Source organism: Sus scrofa, chromosome 2 (assembly GCF_000003025.6).
Source record: "Sus scrofa isolate TJ Tabasco breed Duroc chromosome 2, Sscrofa11.1, whole genome shotgun sequence".
In the NCBI taxonomy this organism is placed as follows: domain Eukaryota; kingdom Metazoa; phylum Chordata; class Mammalia; order Artiodactyla; family Suidae; genus Sus; species Sus scrofa.
In genome coordinates this window covers 72,698,335-72,718,006 of record NC_010444.4, presented here as the reverse complement: position 1 = coordinate 72,718,006, position 19,672 = coordinate 72,698,335, and the positions used below count along the sequence as shown (strand labels likewise).

Below are 19,672 nucleotides of genomic sequence, written 5' to 3'. Positions count from 1 at the left end.
TTCACTACCGCTGAGCCACAATGGGAACTCCCTGTACTATATCTTCTTAAACCATTCATATGTCGATTGACATTTAGTCTGTTTCCATGTCTTGGCTATTGTGAATCGTGCTGCAATGAACACTGTCTTTTTTATTTTTGTGGGGCTTGGGGTTTTGGAGCTTTTTCCCCCCAATATTCAGTTATTTCTTTTGGGAGTGGTGACTTTATTCCTTGTGGCAATGTCTATCATAGTGGCTATGACTAGCCAAACCATTCCTAATGCTCAGCCTCTGGAAACTTCTATCTTTTCCAAGGTGGGTATTCCAGGCTGACATCCATACTGAGAAAGCTCCAGTGTTTAAAAAAAAAAATCCTCTTTGGGGGTAAGACTTTTCTTTTTTAGCTGCACTCATGGCATGCAGAAATTCCCAGGCCAGGGATCAAACCCATCCCACAGCAGTGACCCAAGCTACAGCAGTGACAATGCTGGATCCTTTTTTTTTTTTTTTTTTTTTTTGTCTTTTCGAGGCTGCACCCGAGGCATATGAAGGTTCCCAGGCTAGGGGCTGAATTGGAGTTACAGCTGCCAGCCGATGCCGCAGCCACAACAAGGCTGGATCCAAGCCGAGTCTTCAACCTACATTACAGCTCACGGCAACACTAGATCCTTAACCCACTGAGCGAGGCCAGGGATTGAACCTGCGTCCTCGTGGATGCTAGTCGGGTTCGTTAACTGCTGAGCCACGATGCGAACTCCTCAATGGTGGATCCTTAACTTGCTGAGCCAACAGGGAACTCCCAGACAATTTCTGTTACTTTCCACCAACTGATGGACACATCTGCCTTCATCATTGCCTCACTTCTATGTCCTGCTCAATCTCCCCACTCTCCACCCATGAGCCATTCTTTCATTGACTCGGTCAATGTTTATGGAGTACCTACTGTGTGCTTAACACTGTTCCAGATGCTGAAAAAAGTAGAGAAATGCCTTGTTCTGCTGAGCTTATAGTTTAGCAGGGAAGACAGACAGTAAACAAAATAAGCGGTAAATGGGAGTTCTTTAACTCAGTAAATGGCCCAGTGGTTAAGGATCTGGTGTCACTGCTGTGGCTCAGGTCACTGCCGTGGCCTGGGTTCAATCCCTGGCCTGGGAACTTTTGTACATTGCTGGTGCAGCCAAAAAAAACCCATAAAATTTAACATTAAAAAAGTAAGCAGTAGAAGTGCCCTTCGTGGCTCAGCAGTTAACAAACCTCACTAGGATCCATGAGGACGGCAGGTTCAATCCCTGGCCTCGATCTGGGTTATGGATCAGGCATTGACGTGAGCTGTGGTGTAGGTCACGGACATGGCTCAAATCCCATGTTGCTGTGGCTGTGGTGTAGGCCGGCGGCACAGGTCCAATTTGACCCCTAGCCTGGGAACCTCCATATGCCATGAGTGTGACCCTAAAATAGCAAAAAACAAACAAACAAACAAACAAAAAACAGTACATGTATCCTATGGGAGCACTTCTCAAATTTCAGTGTGCTTGTGGATGGATGGCCTGGGGATCCAGTTCAAATGAAAGTTCTGACTCAGTAGGTCTAGAGTGGAGCCTAACAGGGGTCCTTTTTTTTTTTTTTTTTTGGCCATCCTGTGGCACATGGAGTTCTTGGGGATCTGAGCCACAGTTTCAACCTACTTTAAGACACTGTGCCAGGTCAGGGGTTGAACCTGCACCTGTCACGGCAATGTCGCTGCTGATCCTGTTGCACCACATTGGGAACTCCCAGTCGGCCTTATTAACAAGATCCCAGGTGATGCTGCTGGTCTGTGAAGCCTATTTTGAGCAAGGAGGGACTAGGCTAATAAGTCTTATAAAGAAAAGTAAAGCACAAGAACAAAAAAAAAGGAGTTCCTGTCGTGACACAGCAGAAAGAAAAGAAAAGAAAAGCAAGGGAAAGGGGTACAGTGTTCTGGGATATAAGGGGTGGGGCTTGTGGTCTTCAACTGGGGTGTCAGAGGGGACAATGAGTATGGAATTGATGTGAGGTGAGGAGGGTGCCACGGGAAGGGCATTCCAGACAGAGGGAACAGCCAGTGCAAAGGCCCTGAGGCTGGTGTGTACCTTATTAGTGAGAGGATTAGCAAGGAGGCCAGTGTGGCTGCAGTGGAGTGAGTGAGGGGGTCAGAGCAAGGAGGTGAGCTGTGGGGCAGGAGGGGGCGGGAACTCCCCATATGGTTTGAATTACCTTTTAAGAGGATCACTTAGGCTGCTGAATGAAGAAACAGCAGGGCCTGAGTCAGTGGTGAAGTTGCAACACTTGGGAGGGTATTCAACACTTGGGAGGGTATTATCAGGAATGGTTAAAAGGAGGATGTGAGGAGTTCTCATCAGGGTGCAGCGGAAACGAATCTGACTAGGGACCATGAGGTTGTGGGTTCGATCCCTGGCCTTGCTCAGTGGGTTAAGGATCTAGTGTTGCTCTGAGCTGTGGTGTAGGTCGCAGATGCGACTTGGATCTGGTGTTGCTGTGGCCCTGGCATAGGCCAGCAGCAACAGCTCCAATTAGACCCCTAGCCTGGGAACTTCCATATGCCGCTGGTGTGGCCTTAAAAGGGCAAAAGACCAAAAAAAAAGGAGGATGTGAAAAGCAGTTGAACTGTGAATAGGTAGAGCAGGTAGAACAAAGGCAGTGAGGGCAGGAACTGTGGGGCAGTGTCAGGACATGGGAGAGGAAGCCAGGGGGGAACTGAGGGGGCTGTGGCAACCAAAGGCACAGCCCTTCTCCCCAGGGCAGGGCAGGAGTTCAGCCCTCAGGGGAACCAGCTGGGCAGAGCCACCCACCTGACTCGCAGCAGAAACTGGGAACTGGGACACATACCTCCTCAGCCACCGCTGGGGAAATACCACTCCTAGTACCACGAATGCCTCCAGGGGCCTCCACCAAACTCCCCCACTTCAATATCTTACCCTCTATACTGCCCTTGATCCTGTAAGGCGAGGAGTGTCTGTGTCCTGCTCTGTCTCCTGAGAAGAATGGGATCTCAGTAGGCACAAAACTACCCAGCATCAAGTCGAGAGTCCAGCAATTAGGAGTGGTCTGCCTGTGAACTCCTAACTATGCATCAAAACTCACTTCAAATAGACCCTCATTTGGATGGATTTCTTGGATGCCCATGGTTGCTGACCTAACACCACATCAATGGCTAATACAAATTGAGCACTTACTACATTCCAGGTCCACGCTGAGGCCCACAACCCTAGGATATAGTTTATTATCATTAACTGCACTTTATAGATGAGAAACTAAGGCTCCAGGACACACAACTTGTATGTAGTGGATCCAAGACTGAAATTCAGGGGATGTTAGAGTTCTCTTGTGACCCAGAGGGTTAAGGATCTGGCATTGTCCCTGCAGTGGTTAGGGTCACTGCTGTGATGAGGGTTTGATCCATGGCCCAGGAACTTTCATATGCCATTGGTGTGGCCAAAAAAATAAATAAATAAATAAAGATAAACTCAGGGGATGTCAATATGCTGCCTCAGCAGCAGGTATTGTTAAGTCCTTCCCTGTGAGGTTGGTCATCATCTTTAAACAATGCACTTAAGATCGCATAGCAAATCAGTGGTTGAGCCAGGCTTGGCACGTGGGCAGCAGACTCCAAAACCTTCAGCTCTTAACCTTTCTCACCTCTTCATCTCTCTCTCTTTTTTTTTTTTTTTTTTTTTGGTCTTTTGTCTTCTTAGGGCTGCTTCTGAGGCATATGGAGGTTGCCAGGCTAGTGGTCAATCAGAGCTGTAGCTGCAGGCCTAGCCCACAGCAACGCGGGATCCGAGCTGCATCTGCGACCTACAGCCCACGGCAACACTGAATCCTTAACCCAGTGAGCGGGGCCAGGGACCTAACCCTCATCCTCATGGATACTAGTCGGGTTCATTAACCACTGAGCCACGACGGGAACTCCATCTCTTGGCTCAAAGTGTAGTTGATAAGCACCTAATGTGTGCCAGGCACCGTTTTAGGCTCTGGGGACAAAATAAGGGACAACGCTGCCAAGACATTTGAAATGAAAGACGAAAAAGAATCCACCTTGAGAAGATGTGGAGGCAGAGAGGAGTCCCAAACGTTATCAGGGACATAACCCTTCTTCCCCCACTCCTTTCTCCATTCTCTTCTCTCTACCAGAAACTCCTTCAAAGCCCAGCTCCAATACCCACTCCTAGGACGCTTTCCAGACTGACCTCCCAGGCCACCCCTCCGTTTCTATAGCCTAGGGTCCCTCCCTCTCTCCCACCCGTAACTACAGACTGATGGGAAGATCTCAGTAGCAGTCTGCCCCGCCAGGCTGGAAGATCGTTGAGGCCGAAGCCCAGCGGGCACACGGAGCTGATTTTTAAGATAAGCAATGAAGAGCAGAAAATTGTGAAGAATCTCTGGGCAAGAGACTGAAGCAGGCGTCTTTGAAGTTCTCTGGCTCTACACTGGCAATACTTCCCTGATCCCGCCCCTTTCAGACTCCGCCCCGTCAACAAACCAGCCCTGTCGCTTCCCGGAAGTGGGAGGTCTCGTGAGAGGGTCGCAAGCGCAAAGCACGCCGAGAATTGTAGTTCCGGCAACGTACGGCGGCTGGGATAGGCGTGCTGCACGATGTTGCCCGAAATATTGGTGCGGGGGGCCCGGGTGGCCGCAGGCAGGTTCCCTGGGCTGGGGTCTCGTCTTGTTGCCCGCTTTTCCCCACAGCGGACGCCCGAGAACCGCCTGGTCATGCAGCGGAGCCTGCACGCGACGGTGTCCCGGGCTCTCCCGCTCATTCCCATCGTGGTGGAGCAGACGGTACAGTGGCCGGGCGGGGACACGGCCTGGGGCTGGGAGGGCTCAGGGCTGAGGGCTCGGCGGGCCCTTGACCCTCAGCCTCATCTTGCTCCCGCAGGGTCGCGGGGAGCGCGCTTATGACATCTACTCACGGCTGCTGCGGGAGCGCATCGTGTGCGTCATGGGCCCAGTGAGTGCCCTGCGCCCGGATCCTCCCCTGCACCTGCCCAGACCCCATGTACCCCTGCCCAAACCTCCTAGGTTCCCTAACCTCGCCTCCTGACTTTCCTTCCTAGGCTCCGCCCTTCTCCCAACCTGACACCACTCTCCCTGGGCACCTAAGTCCTCCCTCTCTCCTGGCCCCTAGAACCCCCTCCACCCCTTTATCAAACCCTCTGCTTCCCCTTTACTAATCTCTGATTGCCTACCCCACCAATAACTCTCCTCCCCATTCCTGGGTTCCACTCCCTCTCCCCAAACTCCTGATCCCTTCCTTTCCTGTACCCTGAGTCTACTGACAGCCCCCTTCCTGGGCCCCAAACCCCCTGGATTTGGATCACCCCCCCCCCCACCGAATCCCTCCTGGGTCCTGAACTCTTTCCAGTTCTTCTTACTTCGGCTTTGACCCCCTTTAGGATGCCCTGACTCACCCCCAGGCACCCTGTAACTGACTCCTTTAGCCCTTACCCCCACTGGGGGACACCCATGCCCTCCCCACTTGCAGATTGACGACAGTGTTGCCAGCCTGGTCATCGCACAGCTGCTTTTCCTGCAGTCTGAAAGCAACAAGAAGCCCATCCACATGTATATCAACAGCCCTGGTGAGCAGGGCCTTCCCTGGGTACCAGGGGCACTCCTGGGGACAAGCTTGGTAACTCCCAGGAATGAACCCCCAATCAGAGATGTTCACTTTCTGGAGAAGGAAAAGGTGTGGAGCTTCCTTCAGAATCCCCAGAGTGTCTTGGAACCTCCAGAAGCTGCCTGCCCCTTGCTTGAACCTGCCTCTTTTATCCTATGTGTAGTGTTTTACCGACCTGACCTAAAAATAAATGTCAAGATTTTTTTAATTGGTAGATTCCACACACCCCATGCTCCCCACCAAAGGGAGAAGAGCCAATCCTCATTGAGCATGTACCATGGCAGGCACTTTTCTAAGCGCTTTACACACATTTAACTCAGTTTATCTTCATGGCAACCTCACGTGATCGGTATTAATTATCTCCAATCCACAAGGAGACACTGGTTCCAAGAGGCTGGCTAACTTGCCCAGGGTCACACATGATAAACTGCCTGCCCAGCTAGGGGTCATAACCCCAGCAGGCTGGCTCCAGAGCCTTGGCTCTTAGCCACCATACTCTCCCAACTTCTAATTTCTCTTGAAATTTTGGCAGATGTGGCCCTCCTGGGCCCACATGCACTTCTGGCAACTGTCAGCTCACTCTGGAGCATGCATTCTCTTCTGCCCCACCTGCTTCGTATCACCTGTTTCTGTCACCTCCCTACCCCCAGAAGTATTTGTGCTTGGGACCTGGCTCTCAAGGGTGTCTACACCAGCCTTCCCCAGGGCCAGAGGCTGCCCTAGGGAAGGGACAGTGGGAGGAGGTGGCACAGCCCCACACTTGTGCCCCATCTGCAGGTGGCGTGGTGACCTCGGGTCTGGCCATCTACGACACGATGCAGTACATCCTGAACCCCATCTGCACGTGGTGTGTGGGACAGGCCGCCAGCATGGGCTCCCTGCTTCTGGCCGCAGGCACCCCGGGCATGCGCCACTCGCTCCCCAACTCCCGCATCATGATCCACCAGCCCTCTGGGGGCGCCAGGGTGAGTGCCAGGCCCTGCAAGCTGCTTTGGGGATGGGATAGGGGACAGGGTCTAGAACAGAAGGGCAAGCTGGCCGGAAGTCACATGGGGGTGTGAGAGTGTTTTCAAATGTAGGTTTTAGGACTTCGCACTGTGGCACAATGCATTAAGGATCCAGCATTGCCATAGCTGTAGCTCAGGCCACAACTGCAGCTCAGATTCAATCTCTGGCCCAGGAATTTCCATATGCCACAGATATGGCCAAAAAATAAAAATAAATAAAACATTTTTATTTTATTTTTTTTGCTTTTTAGGGCTGCACCTGAAGCATATGGAGGTTCCCAGGCTAGGGGTCCAGTTGGACTTGCAGCTGCCAGCCTAGGCCACAGCCACAGCAATGCAGGATCCAAGCCACATCTGTGACCTACACCACAGCTCACAGCAATGCCGGATCCTTAACCCAGTGAGTGAGGCCAGGATAGAACCCGCAACCTCATGGATCCTAGTCGGATTGTTTCCACTGTGCCATGAGGGGAACTCTTAATAAAATGTAGGTTTGATTAGTATGCAGGTATAGTGAAGCCAAGAGATCAGGAGAGGATTGCCATTGAAAAGACAGTTTGGGAATTCTCTGGTGGCTCAGTGGGCTAAGGATCTGGTGTAATCACTGCTGTGGCTCTGGTTACTGGATTGTATCTCAGGCCAGGCTATGGGGGCCACATAGAGAGGCACCAGGGTTGGTCAGAAGGAGAAAGCGGGCAAGAGCCTTCGTTTGGTTTCTGCAGGAAAGAATGAGCAAGCAAGATAATCAGGCTTAGGACTGGCTAGTGTGAACAGTTTCAGTGGTCTCTGGGGCATAAGGACTGTCCCTAGTTATCTGGTACCCCAATATCTGGGCAGGGGGATGGTGACCCAGAGTGTGGGCTTGGATTGGCTGGTTTGTATGTAAAAAGTGTGCTCTGGACAGTAGAAGTAGGAAGTAGCTGCCCTGGGAGGCGCCATTTCTCCAGGTCAGGGAGGTCCCAGCTGCAGAAAATAACATAGAGTTAATACAGGAAGCCTTCCTGGTGGCGCTGATGATGAAGCAGGATGTGGAGGGACTCACAAAGCCCAGCCAGAAGCCCAGGGCCTGCTCTGGAATCCCCGTCTCCAGTCTCTCCCCAAGAGTGGTACCCACTGACCCCAACCTTCTCCCTCTTGGGACGTCCCCCAGGGCCAAGCCACAGACATTGCCATCCAGGCAGAGGAGATCATGAAACTCAAGAAGCAGCTCTACAGCATCTACGCCAAGCACACCAAGCAGAGCCTGCAGGTGATTGGTGAGTGCCCTGTCCCGCGTGGGCTCCCAGCTGCTCCCTTTTATTATGACCAACACACACCTGGACCTCGGTGTTACTGACACTCGGGGCTGGACCATCTGTGCGGGAGCCTTCCCGGGCAGGATATGTGGCACATCCCTGGGCACTGCCTACTAGATGCCAGTAGCCCCTCCAACTGTGAGAGCAAAACTGTCTCCAGATGTCACCCAGTGTCCCCTGGGGGTCAGAATCCTCCCCACCCTGGTTGAGAACCCCTGTTCTGAGCACTTAATGTGTTGTTTTGTTGTTATTGTTTTTCCGGCCATGCCTGCAGCATGCAGAAGTTGCCCAGGGCAGGGATTGAACAGCAGCCACAGCAGTAACAAGACCCAGTCCTTAACCCATAGAGCCACCAGGGAGCTCCATGAGCACTTTAAAAAGACCCACTTACAGGAGCCTAGCCAAAACTTCACTGAAATAGGTCCAGAGGTTTGAACAGGGTCTTCCACAAGGAATGTTCCAAATGGCCAAGACACGGAAGAGGCTCATCATCCCCCCCCCCCGTGCGCTTTTTAGGGCCACACCCACAGCATACGGAAGTTCCCAGGCTAGGGGTTGAACTGGAGCTGCAGCCGCCAGCCTGCACCACAGCCACAACAACACAGCATCCAAGCCGTGTCTATGACCTATGCCACAACGGGAACTCTGAGGCTCATCATCTTTTTTTTTTTTTTTTTTTTTTTGTCTTTTCTAGGGCCTCACATGCGGCATATGGAAGTTCCCAGACTAGGGGTCTAATCGGAACTCTAGCCGCTGGCCTTCACTAGAGCCACAGCAACATGGGATCCGAGCCATGTCTGCGACCTACACCACAGCTCACAGTAATGGCGATCCTTAACCCACTGAGCAAGGCCAGGGATCGAACCCACAAACTCATCATTCCTAGTCGGATTCATTAATCATTAAGCCACAACGGGAACTCCCTCATCATCTTTGGTGATAATGTTTAATAATGATGTCAGTAGTTATTAGGGAAAGGCAGATAAGACCATCATGAGATACCACTTCAATCCGCTGCACCAGCTAAGAGAAAATACAGACACCACCCATTGCTGAGGGGCGTGTGGAGCAACTAGAATGTCCATCCACTGTAGGTGGCCATGGACAGGACACAGCCCCTCTGAAAAGCTGTGAGGCAGTGAAGCTGAACACACAGGAAGATGCGTGGTTCCTCTGCTCAACACCTAACCGAGGCCTTTGAGTGCTTCTGTCCACCAAAGATGCAGACGGGAGTGCCAAGGGCTGTCCTGTTCCTGCGAGCCCCAAACAGGGCAATACCCAAATGGCCCACGGCAGAAGTTGCGCATCAAGGGTGGTTTCCTCAGGAGGTGGGACGCCACACAGCCAGGAGGACCGTTCCATGGGGACGCACAGCAGCCTGGATGAATGTCAGAAACACGGTGCTGGAATTCCTGTCGTGGCGAAGCGGAAGTGAATCTGACTAGGAACCACAAGGTTGCGGGTTCGATCCCTGGCCTCATTCAGTGGGTTAAGGACCTGGCGTTGCCATGAGCTGTGGTGTAGGTTGCAGATGTGACTCAGATCCTTCGTTGCTGTGGCTGTGGTGTAGGCCAGCAGCTGTAGCTCCAATTGGACCCCTAGCTTGGGAACCTCCATATACTGTGAGTGCGGCCCTAAAAAGCAAAAAAAAAAAAAAAAAGAAGAAAAACACAGCACTGTGTGCTAAAAGAAGTGAATGCGCTAAGGGTCTGTATTTAAAGGGCAAAGACTGGCATAACTAACCTGTGCTGTTTTAGGCCACTGTTAGGGTTGTGGTTACTCCTTGGCAGGGGGTCAGTGATTAGAAGTAGCACCAGTGAGGTTTGGGGGGCTGATTGGAGTGCTGGCCACGTGGGTGTGTTCACTCTGAAAATCAGCAGTGCCCACTTATTCGATCCATGTGCTTTCCTGGATGGACATTCACATATCAACAAAGTTTTTTAAAAAACTGAAATAGGGAATTCCTGTTGTGGCTCAGAGAGGGTTAAGAAACTTACTAGTACCCATGGGAATGCGGGTTTGATCCCTGGCTCCAATCAGTGGATTAAGGATCCAGCATTGCCATGAGTTGCAGAATACGTCGCAGAGACGGCTCGGATCTGGCGTTGCTGTGGCTATGGTGTAGGCCGGCACCTGCAGCTCCGATTTGACCCCAGGGGGATACTCCATATCCTACAGGTGCTTCTCTTAAAAAAAAAAAAAAAAAAAAAAAATTAAAGCAGGTATTTTACTCATGGGAAAACTGAGGCACAGGGAGGGGAAGGCCAGGGTCACACAGGGAGGAAGGGGGTAGATCAGGAACCGGAATGTAACCCCAGACCTTAATCACTACCTTGCTTCCCTTGCAGAGTCGGCCATGGAGAGGGACCGCTACATGAGCCCCATGGAGGCCCAGGAGTTTGGCATCTTAGACAAAGTCCTGGTCCACCCTCCCCAGGATGGTGAGGACGAGCCTGAGCTGGTGCAGAAGGAGCCCGCGGCCGCGGCAACCACAGCAGAACCTGCCCCAGCAAGCACCTGAGAGCCAGCCCTCACCCTCACCCTCACCCTCCGGAGGAAGGCGGGGGGCAGCCCTCCCCATCTCTTGGCCCTGAGCCTGGAGGGGCCCCTTGAGGAACTCTGGATTTGGGAGTGCCCCTCAAGGTGGCATCCCCAGCTGAGACACTGTGACTTTAAATTAAATCTTTGTAGCCTTTGCTCCTGCCTGTGGCGCCTTCCCTCCTTCCGTCCTCCACCTTGGCACATGTGTGCCCTTCAGGCAGCCTCTGCTTTCACCCTGACCTTCAGCTGCCTAGCTTCAGCAGATCTACTGCACATACACGGCATTCCAGGCACTGCTCCAGAGGCCACAACTTATTGTCAAGAAAACACAAAAATCCCTGTCCTGAAGAAACTTGCATTCTTGTGGGCATAGAGAGTTTTTTTTTTTTTTTTTTTTTAAAAAAAAGAAAATCAGGGAAATTGTGTGTGTGTGTGAGTGAGAGAGAGAGAGAGAGAGAGAGAGAGAGACAGTTTTAGGGGTAGCCTGCGAAGGCCTTGCTGATAAAGTGACATTTAAGCAAAGACCCTAAGGATGTGGGGTGGGGTGTTGGGGGGGGATAGCTTGCTGTCTTGGGATCCAGCAGTCCAGGCAGAGGGCATAGCACATGCAAAGTCCCTGGGACAGTACTGTGGCTGGCATGCAGGTGGAGTGAGTGAGGGGGAGAGTGGAGGAGATGCGAGCAGGAAGGGGAGAAGCACAGATCAAAAAAGGCCTGGTAGGTCTTAGCAAGGAGGGAGATGCCCCACGGGGATTTAAGAAGAACAAAAGAGGATGCACAGAATTGTGGGTGGAGTACAGCAAGCGCAGAAACCTGGAGACCAGCCAGAAGATCTGGAATAATCCAGAGGAAGGCTGGTGGCCCCAGCTATGCGGTGAGACAGGTCAGATTCCAGCCAGGTTTTCTTTTCTTTTTAGGGCTGAACCTGTAGCATAATGGAAGTTCCCAAGCTAGAGGTTCCATTGGCACTATAGCTGCTGGCCTACGCCACAGCCACAGCCATGCCAGATCTGAACCTTGTTTGAGACATAAACCATAGTTCATAGCAACGCCAGATCTTTAATCCACTGAGTGAAGCTGGGATCGAACCCACATTCTCGTGGATACTAGTTGGATTCGCTACCACTGAGCCACGAAGGGAACTCCCGGCCAGGTTTTAAAGGCAGGGCTGACAGGCATAGTATGAGATTTGAGAGAGAAAGTAATCTCCAAAAACTACAAGGCCCAAGGCAGCTAGAAAGATGAGATATTTTTCCCTGATGAAACCAGGAGAGCTAGAAGGAGAGGCAGGATGGGCCAAGAGCAGGGGTTGATGTCTGATGAGCCTCAGACATCCCAGGGGATGGGTAAGTCTGGGGTCAGGGTTGGGAATAAAAATGCAGGAGGCTCTGGCATTTGGCACAGTGATCACTAGTGGCGCTAAATATCAATTCAGTGCTGCAGGGGCCAGAAGCCAGATTGGAGTGGACCCAGAGAGACGGGGTGGGAAAATATCGGAGCTGGACAAATCTTTCGAGGAATTTTGCTGTCGAGGAGAGCAGAAAACATGGGTCTGTCTTTGAAGAGTACTGAGGTCAATGTTTTGTTTTTTTTAAATTCAGAGGACTTTTTAATTTGGCTTCATTCATTGGTTACATTTGGCTGAACTTTGCATTCCACACAACTTAAAATACACACAAAAGCAGAGAAACTAGGATAATGAGTCTCAAGTACCCATTGCACCAAGTCAACAATGACCAGCTCAAGGCTGATTGTGATTCTTCGATCCCCTCCGGCCCCCAGCCCTGGATTGCTTTGAAGCAAATCCCAGCTTTTCATTTCATCTATTTCAGTATGTATTTCTGAAGGATAAGGAATATTTATTTCTCAAAAAACTGAAAACAGAACTACCACAACTACCACATGACCCAGCAATTCCACTCCTGGGTATATACCCACAACAAAAACACTAATTAGAAAAGATACATGCACCCCTATATTCACAGTAGCATTATTTACAACAGCCGAGATATGGAAGCAGTCTAAGTTTCCAGTGTCCATCAACAGACAAATACATAAAGACGTGGTGTATATATAATGGAATACTACTTAGCCGCTAAAAAGAATGAAATTTTGTCATTTTCAGCAACATTGATGGACTTGGAGGGCATTATGCAAAGTGAATTAAGTCAGAGAGACAAATACTGTATGATATCACTTCCATGTGGAATCTAAAATATACAACAAACTAGAGAATAAAACAAAAAAGAAACTGACTTAAAGAGAACAAACTAGTGGTTACCAGTGGGGAGGAGGAGGGGGGTGGGGCAAGACAGGGGAGGGAGAAAAGGGGGTTATTATGGGATTATGTAAAATCATGTGTGTGTGTGTGAAAATTTGGAAATTGTAAAGCACTACAGAATTTAAAGAATCTTTCAGGAGTTCCCAGTCATGGCTCAGTGGAATCTGAGTAGCATCCATGAGGACAAAGGTTCAATCTCTGACCTTGCACAGTGGGTTAAGGATCGACATTGATGAGCTGTGGTGTAAGTCGAAGATACAGCTCAGACCCCACGTTGCTGTGGCTGTGCTTGTGGTGTAGGCCAGCAGCTACAGCTCGAATTCAACCCCTAGTCTGGGAACCTCCATATGCCGCGGGTGCCCCCGCTAAAAAGATAAATAAATAAATAAGCAAACAAACAATAAAGAATCTTTCATTCAAAAAAAGTTAATTGCAAATAAGTAAATAAAAGGAATTTTTAAAATGACAACCACAATACCATTTTCAAGCCTAAAAAAGGAAAAATACTTACCACGGGTGAATATTCAGCCAATGTCCAAATTTCCCCCGTTGTCTATTTTTTAGTTTGTTCCAATCAGAATCAAACTAAGGTCCATACATCACCACTGGTGGATAGATCTCTAAGTGTCCTGTAACTGCAGGTTTCCCGTTAATTTCTCAATCTCTCCCTATTTTTCTTCTCTTTCCTTGAAATTCACTTGTTGGAGAAGCAGGGTCCTTTGTCCTGTGGACTTTCCCACTTTCTGGTTTTTGTTGATTGGGTCCTGTCCTTGATATTTCCAGTGTATGAATCTAGACAAGTGTGATGGGATTCAGGTTCTGCTTTTTGGCAAGTGATCTGCCAGCAGGAGGCACATTAAATCCAGTTCCCCTCTTTTCAAGATGTTAGGAGCTGTTTGGTCTCTGTCTATATCCACCAATAGTCCAATAGGGCTGCAAAATGGTGTCATGCCAATTCTGTCACTGAAGGAAGGGGATTTTTTGTTTATATCCTGCTTTTAAGATGGGAGCCAGCCCGTATGCGGGTGGGAATGACCCAGTAGAGAGGGGGTAACGGGACGTGCTTCGTTTTGACTTTTGGCTGAAACCCCTAACTCCACAAATCTGGCCCCAGCCCATAATCATAGGCTGGAGGTCATTCCCCTGACCCCTACATCTCAGCCCGACTGTACTCTACCCGCATCCTCCAGACCTGGCCGACTTCATAGCCTCGGCCCAATCCTTCTATGACCCCTGACCTCTGACCCCAAGCCAGATCTCGCCTTTGCCCCTTTCCCCCTCCCCGCCTCCGCCCCCTGAAGGACGGACAGCCAGTAGTCTGAGTTACAGCGGTCGATGGCGTCCAATAGGGCAGGAGAGGAGACGGGTTCTGGGGAGAGCCAACAGTTTGGGACGCCCAGCCGAGTAATAACCAGTAGCCTTGAGCGAGAGGCGGGACTCTAAGGGAAACCAATCACTGGAGGGACTCCAAGCAGCCACAGCCAATGGTTCTGGGGCTAGGGCGTGGCCCTGACCCCCCGCCGCTTCCAAGATCCGGCTACGGAACTATGGCAGGGGGCGGGCAGCTGGCGCTGCGAACGCTGTCTGGACACGGTTGGGTGAGGGGCTCGGGTCCGGCTCTCCTTAGCCGCCTGCGGGACGCCGCTGTGGTGCGGCCCGGCTTCCTGAGCGCGGCCGAAGAGGAGACACTGAGCCGCGAGTTGGAACCTGAGCTACGCCGTCGCCGATACGAATACGACCACTGGGACGCGGTGAGGCTGGCGGCGCTGGGGGGCCGGACTGCGGAGCTACGGAGGGGCGGAGCCTGGGGCGTTATGGGTGGGAAGAGTGGAGCGCTGGATGTTCAGGGCTACTGTTGTGGGCGGGACCTGGGGTGGGGGGCGGAGTCTTGAAGCTTGGAGGGGTTTAGGGGCACCTAAACAGTTTTGGAAAATGACAGCAAGGGCCAGAACTAAAGGCAGAACCTGGAACTAGGGGGTGTTTGGAGGACAGAACCAAAGTTAGGGACGGGGACGGGTGTGGAGCGAGATGATGGAAAGTCAGGGGCTGGGGTTGAAGACCAGGGAACTGGTGTTGGGTAGGATCAAACTGTGAATATCGGGGACTGGCCAGCAATGGGGCCGGGATCTGGGACTGAATTGAAGCCTCAGGGTGGATAGAAAGGACTGAGGCCAGCTAGATGGGGCAGGGGTTGGGTTTTGAGACCCAGGATCATCAGGTTGATAGGGTCAAGGTTGTGAATTGAGGGTGGGGTCAAGTGTTCTGCTGGGAAAACCAGCCCTTTGCTTTGTACTTCCACCAGCTTTTTCCTTCCCACCCCCAGCCCCAAACCCATACTTCAGTTTCCCTGTTCTCCCTGGAAGCTTCCAGCCTTGACTTTAGCTCTCTGGGCAGGCCATCCATGGCTTCCGAGAGACTGAGAAGTCACGCTGGTCAGAGGCAAGCAGGGTCATCCTGCAGCGTGTGCAGGCGGCCGCTTTTGGCCCTGGCCAGAGCCTGCTCTCCTCAGTGCACGTGCTGGACCTGGAACCTCGGGGCTACATCAAGCCACACGTAGACAGCATCAAGGTGGGCAGAGACCCGTGCCTTAGAGCTCCCAGCTGGGCGTGAGCCGGCCAAGCCAAAGATTGACTTACCCTCCATGTTCCCTCTTCCAGTTCTGCGGATCCACCATTGCCGGCCTGTCCCTGCTGTCTCCCAGTGTCATGCGGCTGGTGCACACTCAGGAGCCAGGGGAGTGGCTGGAACTCCTGCTGGAGCCAGGCTCCCTCTACATTCTTAGGTACCGGCACCCAAGGAGCCCCCACCCTACCAGTAACTCCTGAGACACCCACCCAGCACTTTTGGTCATTCAGCCCTCACAGCAAACTCCACCCCCTATTGGCAGGCACTCTGCCTGGACTAGGGGCTGCCACCAGCCCACCCACCATACTGTTTTGTCTTGCAGGGACTCGGCCCGTTACGACTTCTCCCATGAGATCCTTCGGGATGAAGAATCCTTTTTTGGAGAGCGTCGGATTCCCCGAGGCCGACGCATCTCAGTGATCTGCCGCTCCCTCCCTGAGGGTATGGGATCAGGGGAGCCCCGGCAGCCACCCCCAGCCTGCTGACCTTCTCGAAGCTTCATAAGACACCTGTGTTTAGTGGATAAAGTTGGAGAATGGACAAGCTGGCCTTCCTGCCTGTTGGTGGGGGGCTGGAGTTGCAGGGGAAGCCCAGGACCCCACCACACCCACCAGGAGCTCCCCCAGCTCAACACATAGTCATGGGGCCAGAGGAGCAGTTTCCTTTATTGTGCCCCTTGCTGGCAGCCCCAGCCCACCTCCCCTTCTCTTCTCAGCATCCAAGTCTCCAATAATAAGCAGAGCTCCTCCAGTGGGTGCAGGGCCCCAGGCCCGGCATCTTTAGTCGCTGCAGGCACAGGCTGCTGCGGAGAGCTGGGGCAGCCGCTGCCAGCGGTGTCGGTCATCGAGGAAGGCCACGTCGGCATAGCGGGTGGGCCGGCAGCAGGGCCCACCATGGGCTCGGCCCTGGCCCCGAAGCCGGGCCAATGTCAGGCCATGCTGGGTGCGGGCACCGCGGGGACAGCTGCCAGCGCAGTAGTGGAAGATGACCATCTCCTCTGAGGTGTAGCCCAAGCCCAGCTCGGCCACGGGCAAGGGCAGGCTCCACAACTGGCATGGGCCAGCCAGGGCTCGGGGCAGGCGGGCGCCTGTGGGGACGAGGAGCAACTGATAGTCAGGGTCTGGGCAAGAAGGAGTTGGGGAGCACACAGGGTTCTGGGGGTGCTTACCCAGCTGTGTCCTCTGGATCCCTCTGTCTGCTGCTGGCTGGGATGAGAGCTCTCCTTCCACCACTGGAGTCCCCCAGGCCCCAGGGTCCCCGCCAAGGTCCAAATGCAGGATCAGGAGTAGCAGCAAGCTGAGCATGACTCTTCCCATGGCCATGATGATGGGCAGGTCCTGAAGATGGGGATGCCCCGGCCCTCAATTTATCCCCCTGCCTGAGCCAGAGAGGTAACCTCTTCGCTGCCGGCTGCACGAGGGCCCCCACGTACCACACCTTGGGCCCAGGCAGCCCTGCTCCTGCCCCACACACCATCCTTCTAAGAGTTAAGGGCGCACACACCCCCCAACACCCCATCCAGACATTCCAGACCTATTTCCGACACCCCCTCCGCCCCCTGATTTATGAGTGTTGTGGCGGCAGCCAGGGCCAAGCCCAGAGCGGGCAACCAGGGTCCCCACCCTACCTGCTATCTTGAGGATAAGGTGGGGGCCCTGGTGGGATCCCTCCCACTCAAGAGTGCTGGGGCTCAATAACCCCTGCATTGAGCACCAGGGGGAGCAGATGTGTGTGTGGGGAAAGAGGCAGGTCGGCAGGTGGGTGAGGTGACCCAGGAATCCATCATGGCTCCCGCCTGGAAGATTAAGATATCATACCCCTGTCTCCGGGCCTGGCTGAGCCAGCATCAAAACAGGAAAAGGGAGAGGCCCAGGGACGGCCAAGAGCTGGGACATCAGGGGCAAGAAACTCACCCTGCAAGGACTCAAGTCTCTAGAAGTCCCACCTGAACTCCAGGGCTCAGCCCTGCCTTGGGGTCAGAGGACATCAGAGCTGGAGGGGAGGTTAAGCCCTCACCCAGGTCCAGGTGACTTCCCCACTCTTCTCCATCACCTACCTGGGGAAGGGATCCTCCATCATAGCTTGTGAAAGGGGGCCAGAGTCCCTCCCACAGGGAGTTCTGAGGACAGATATTGAGTGTGTAACTCAGTGCCTGGAACTGAGGAGCCGTGAGTGCTTTGAGGCAAAGGAAATAGCAACAGCCTGTGTAGGTTTGCCAAAGTGCTCCATCTCACGCAGGTGACACTGGGTTAAAAATCGGATGAGACTCTGTGCCCAAGATCAAGATTAGCAAACATCAAGAGTTTGCTTACACATGGCTGGGGGGGGTTGTGTGTGACATAAGCACACGTGTCTGTAGGAGTATAAATGGGTTAGGGCCAGGCATGTGCTACAGGACCCCCAAATCTCACCCTTTTGACCCAGGAAACCTGCTTCAGGAACTTTGTCCTACTCAGGATATTTGCTGCCTTTTGTATCAGCAAAAGGCTGGAAAAGGAGTTCCTGTGGTGGCTCAGTGGTAATGAACCCTACTAGTATCCCCGAGAATGCAGTTCCCATCCCTGGCCTTGCTCAGTGGGTTAAGGATCCAGTGCTGTGCGAGCTGCTCGGATCTGGCATGGTGTGGCTGTGGCATAGGCTGGCAGCTTTGATTTGACCCCTAGCCTGGGACCTTCTATATGCTACAGGTGTGGCTCTAAAAAGAAAGAAACAAATAAGCTGGAAAAGACCTCACCTCCACTGACAGGAATTGCTTCCATGATTTTGGTATGATGGTCCTTACTGCATTGCACGTCGATACTACTTTCAGAATTAAGAAACACACCCAGAGGAGTTCCCGTCGTGGCTCAGTGGTTAACGAATCCGACTAGGAACCATGAGGTTGCAGGTTCCATCCCTAGCCTTGCTCAGTGGGTTAAGGATCCGGCGTTGCCGTGAGCTGTGGTGTAGGTTGCAGACGCGGCTCGGATCCCGCATTGCCGTGGCTCTGGCGTAGGCTGAAGGCTACAGCTCTGATTAGACCCCTAGCCTGGGAACTTCCATATGCCGCTGGAACAGCCCTAGAAAAGACAAAAAGACAAAAAAGAAAAAAAAAAAAGACAACACACCCAGAATTAAGAAACACAGATGGAGTTTGAACCCAGGTCCTGCTGAAGGCAAGGCCTGTGCTCTGAACCACTAGGGCACAACACCTGATCTGGTGGGAAGGCCTTAGACCTTGGTCCACGTGGCAGACAGAACAAGGGTGATGTTGCCAGGGCCAGGGGCAAGCGCTTCTCTCCTACTGTCCCAAAGGGCCTGGCGGAAGGATGGGGAGGGAGGTGGGACCGACCTGAGACATTCCTAGGAATTAGCTTGACATCCCAGGCATTACCATTCGGCAGCCAAGGACCTGTAAAACTGGGAGGGGAAGTTTTCCACATGCAGTCTCCAGCCTGGGCAGGACGGAAGCCCAACATCCCGTCTCCAGCCAGATCACTCAAGTAGGGGTTCAAAAGTAGCGACTACTGCCAAATTTCTGTTTCGAGCAACGAAACTGTCCATGAATTCAGAAAGCTCTCCTGCTACAGAACACCTAGCAATGCCGACTAAAATAAATGCCTGACAAACTTGTAAGAATCTAAGAGACGCCCCTAGAAACATCACTGGGAAGGTGAAAAATAGGGTCCAGATACCACCATCAGCAACAAAGAGGTCTGGGATTTTGTAGCCACGTAGGGACAGAGCCACAAGCTGAGAACCACACCTAAAACGGGCTCAGGACAGGACTTCTGGGGCACCTGGTGGCACCATGTGCAAAAACAAGTCTGGAAGGATTTACCTGCAAAGCAGACCACCTAGATAGAGTCTGGAGCTGGCCATGAGGTCCCCCCGATCCCAGATTACAAAACATAAGAATTGATCATGAAGAGGAGTCAGAGGATACAATAAGATGCCCGTGAGCTTCAGGTATTAGGTGAGTGTGATGGAGGCTCTCAAGACAAGGGTGCTTTAACTAAAAATGTGAAAGAAAGGATCAAAAACAGAAGGGGCCAGACACTCAAATCAGAACTGCTGTTCTGAAAAAGAAATAAAGGTAACTTTACAAATTGGAAAACAGACAATGAAACTAAGTACTTAATGGGTTTAGGCGGTGGATAAGCCACAGCTGAAGAGAGAACCAGTCGAGTGGAAGACAGAGCTGAAAGAAATCACCCAGCAGCAGCTCGGTGGAGGAGGTTAAGGGGCAAGAAGAGAATTAAGTTCTAAGAGGCCTGAGAAAGAGAAGAGTGAGAGAAGTAAACTG

The 19,672-nt window shown here is 52.3% G+C and overlaps 4 protein-coding genes across 5 annotated transcripts in view; 2 read left to right on the top strand and 2 right to left on the bottom strand.

The window, feature by feature from the left end:
- ACER1 (alkaline ceramidase 1) overlaps positions 1-13,404 on the bottom strand; it is a 62,872-nt gene extending 49,468 nt beyond the window's left edge. The window contains exon 1 of the mRNA XM_021083989.1: positions 13,274-13,404. The gene's annotated coding sequence lies outside the window, so the exon portion shown is untranslated. The remainder of the gene's footprint in view (positions 1-13,273) is intronic.
- Positions 4,526-10,644, top strand: CLPP (caseinolytic mitochondrial matrix peptidase proteolytic subunit). Its single transcript, XM_003480818.4, has 6 exons — positions 4,526-4,801; positions 4,899-4,970; positions 5,505-5,601; positions 6,417-6,604; positions 7,797-7,902; positions 10,290-10,644. Exons 1-6 carry the CDS (start codon positions 4,616-4,618, stop codon positions 10,460-10,462), a joined length of 822 nt encoding a protein of 273 aa, XP_003480866.3. The 5' UTR covers positions 4,526-4,615; the 3' UTR covers positions 10,463-10,644.
- Positions 14,083-15,930, top strand: ALKBH7 (alkB homolog 7). 2 transcript variants are annotated; one of them, XM_003123112.4, is made up of 4 exons: positions 14,271-14,513; positions 15,157-15,330; positions 15,420-15,544; positions 15,710-15,930. In XM_003123112.4, the coding sequence occupies exons 1-4, from the start codon at positions 14,310-14,312 to the stop codon at positions 15,870-15,872; spliced, it is 666 nt and encodes a 221-aa protein (XP_003123160.3). In that variant the 5' UTR covers positions 14,271-14,309; the 3' UTR covers positions 15,873-15,930. The 2 variants fall into 2 exon arrangements, with proteins under 2 accessions (XP_013850173.1, XP_003123160.3); XM_013994719.2 differs by lacking the exon at positions 15,157-15,330 and having other exon boundaries at positions 14,083-14,513.
- On the bottom strand, positions 16,033-19,594 carry PSPN (persephin). The gene has a single exon (XM_021083991.1). The coding sequence runs from the start codon at positions 16,707-16,709 to the stop codon at positions 16,167-16,169; it is 543 nt and encodes a 180-aa protein (XP_020939650.1). The 5' UTR covers positions 16,710-19,594; the 3' UTR covers positions 16,033-16,166.

What these genes read in the sequence shown, in the direction of transcription:
- CLPP (XM_003480818.4), top strand. Translation starts at nt 4,616, where the DNA reads ATGTTGCCCGAAATATTGGTGCGGGGGGCCCGGGTGGCCGCAGGCAGG. An exon ending in CATGTATATCAACAGCCCTG is followed by an intron (nt 5,602 to 6,416) that starts GTGAGCAGGGCC and finishes CCCCATCTGCAG; the next exon opens with GTGGCGTGGTGACCTCGGGT. An exon ending in GCAGAGCCTGCAGGTGATTG is followed by an intron (nt 7,903 to 10,289) that starts GTGAGTGCCCTG and finishes CTTCCCTTGCAG; the next exon opens with AGTCGGCCATGGAGAGGGAC.
- ALKBH7 (XM_003123112.4), top strand. Translation starts at nt 14,310, where the DNA reads ATGGCAGGGGGCGGGCAGCTGGCGCTGCGAACGCTGTCTGGACACGGT. An exon ending in AATACGACCACTGGGACGCG is followed by an intron (nt 14,514 to 15,156) that starts GTGAGGCTGGCG and finishes CTCTCTGGGCAG; the next exon opens with GCCATCCATGGCTTCCGAGA. An exon ending in GGCTCCCTCTACATTCTTAG is followed by an intron (nt 15,545 to 15,709) that starts GTACCGGCACCC and finishes TTTGTCTTGCAG; the next exon opens with GGACTCGGCCCGTTACGACT.
- PSPN (XM_021083991.1), bottom strand. Translation starts at nt 16,709, where the DNA reads ATGGCCATGGGAAGAGTCATGCTCAGCTTGCTGCTACTCCTGATCCTG.